This window comes from Notothenia coriiceps, unplaced genomic scaffold (genome assembly GCF_000735185.1).
Source record: "Notothenia coriiceps isolate Sejong01 unplaced genomic scaffold, NC01 NC01_scaffold00015641, whole genome shotgun sequence".
Taxonomy (NCBI): Eukaryota; Metazoa; Chordata; class Actinopteri; order Perciformes; family Nototheniidae; genus Notothenia; species Notothenia coriiceps.
The window spans coordinates 7,896-8,930 of record NW_011348342.1 but is presented as its reverse complement, the minus strand read 5'-3'; the positions used below and the strand labels follow the sequence as shown (position 1 = coordinate 8,930).

Here is a 1,035-nt window from a genome sequence, read left to right as displayed (position 1 = left end):
ATTTGTGTCCAACTAATGAAGGAAAGGTGAATAGTGACCTGAAGACAGACTTCGATGTTTCAAGAATTGAGGTTGGGTAGTCACCAAGTTTTGCAGAACTCTTATAATAAGGCTACACTCAGGTGACAGTAAAGTTTGCCAGGGGATAAGTATAACAAAAGTAGTTATATAATGTCCAGAGTCTATATATGTTTGTAAGAGACTTCACAAACGCGAGGTTTGTGGTTTGCCTAGTAACGGTCGTAGGGTATTAGGGGAGACAAAAGTCGGGACAAAGGTTTTCACTGATAAGAGACAGACAATGAAATCTACTTTTATCCTTCGGTGAGGGGTGCGGGGAGAATCGTCTATAACCAATTTTTATTGGAGTTACACGAGATCCTCCTCTAAGTACCGACTATGGCCTACCCCCTCCAATGGAACCAACCAAATAAACAGATTTACCAAATGTGTTCGTTTTTTTAGCAATACTGTAGTATTTTCACCCGTTTTAGACATAGTCGAGTAAAAGTCGTGCCAAAAATATATTACCTAGTCCTGTTGTTTCTCTCCTCTAGAAAAAAGGACTTTTGAAGGTCGTTAGAGAAATGTGTCTCCCCCTGTGTACAACTACATCTTTTAATGTACTTTTTCACCTAAAGCGTATTAATGCCACTGGAAAGTTCAGCTCTCAAATCTACAGCAGGAATTCAGTTTTGTCACAAAAAGGAATGGAACAGGGTACGCCCGAGGACACTCTCGGAGGGAACCGCGGACGCTTCGGCTCGAGGACGTCCTGCTGCGACGGCTGACGTCCCGAGGTCGCTAGGCAGGTTTGCCACGGGTGAGCAACAGGAAGTCCGTGGAGGTGGGCTGGGGGCGGGGGTCGAACCGTGGAGGGAAGTCGAGTGCAACAAGACTTTTGTTCTTGTGTGCAAATTTCAATCATACTCGTCCTGACCGGTTGTAACCGTAAGGTAACCGAAAACCGTATAATTAACCCATTTATATAAATTATTGACCATTACCCTCTATAAATAAATGTCTCTGAAATAA

The 1,035-nt window shown here is 43.3% G+C and overlaps 1 protein-coding gene across 1 annotated transcript in view; it reads left to right on the top strand.

Annotated features, from left to right (window-relative positions):
- loxl3b (lysyl oxidase-like 3b) overlaps nucleotides 1-1,035 on the top strand; it is a 19,224-nt gene that overhangs the window by 10,954 nt on the left and 7,235 nt on the right. Inside the window, exon 8 of the mRNA XM_010775351.1 lies at nucleotides 642-720. Within this exon, the coding sequence (XP_010773653.1) occupies nucleotides 642-720 (79 nt within the window). The remainder of the gene's footprint in view (nucleotides 1-641; nucleotides 721-1,035) is intronic.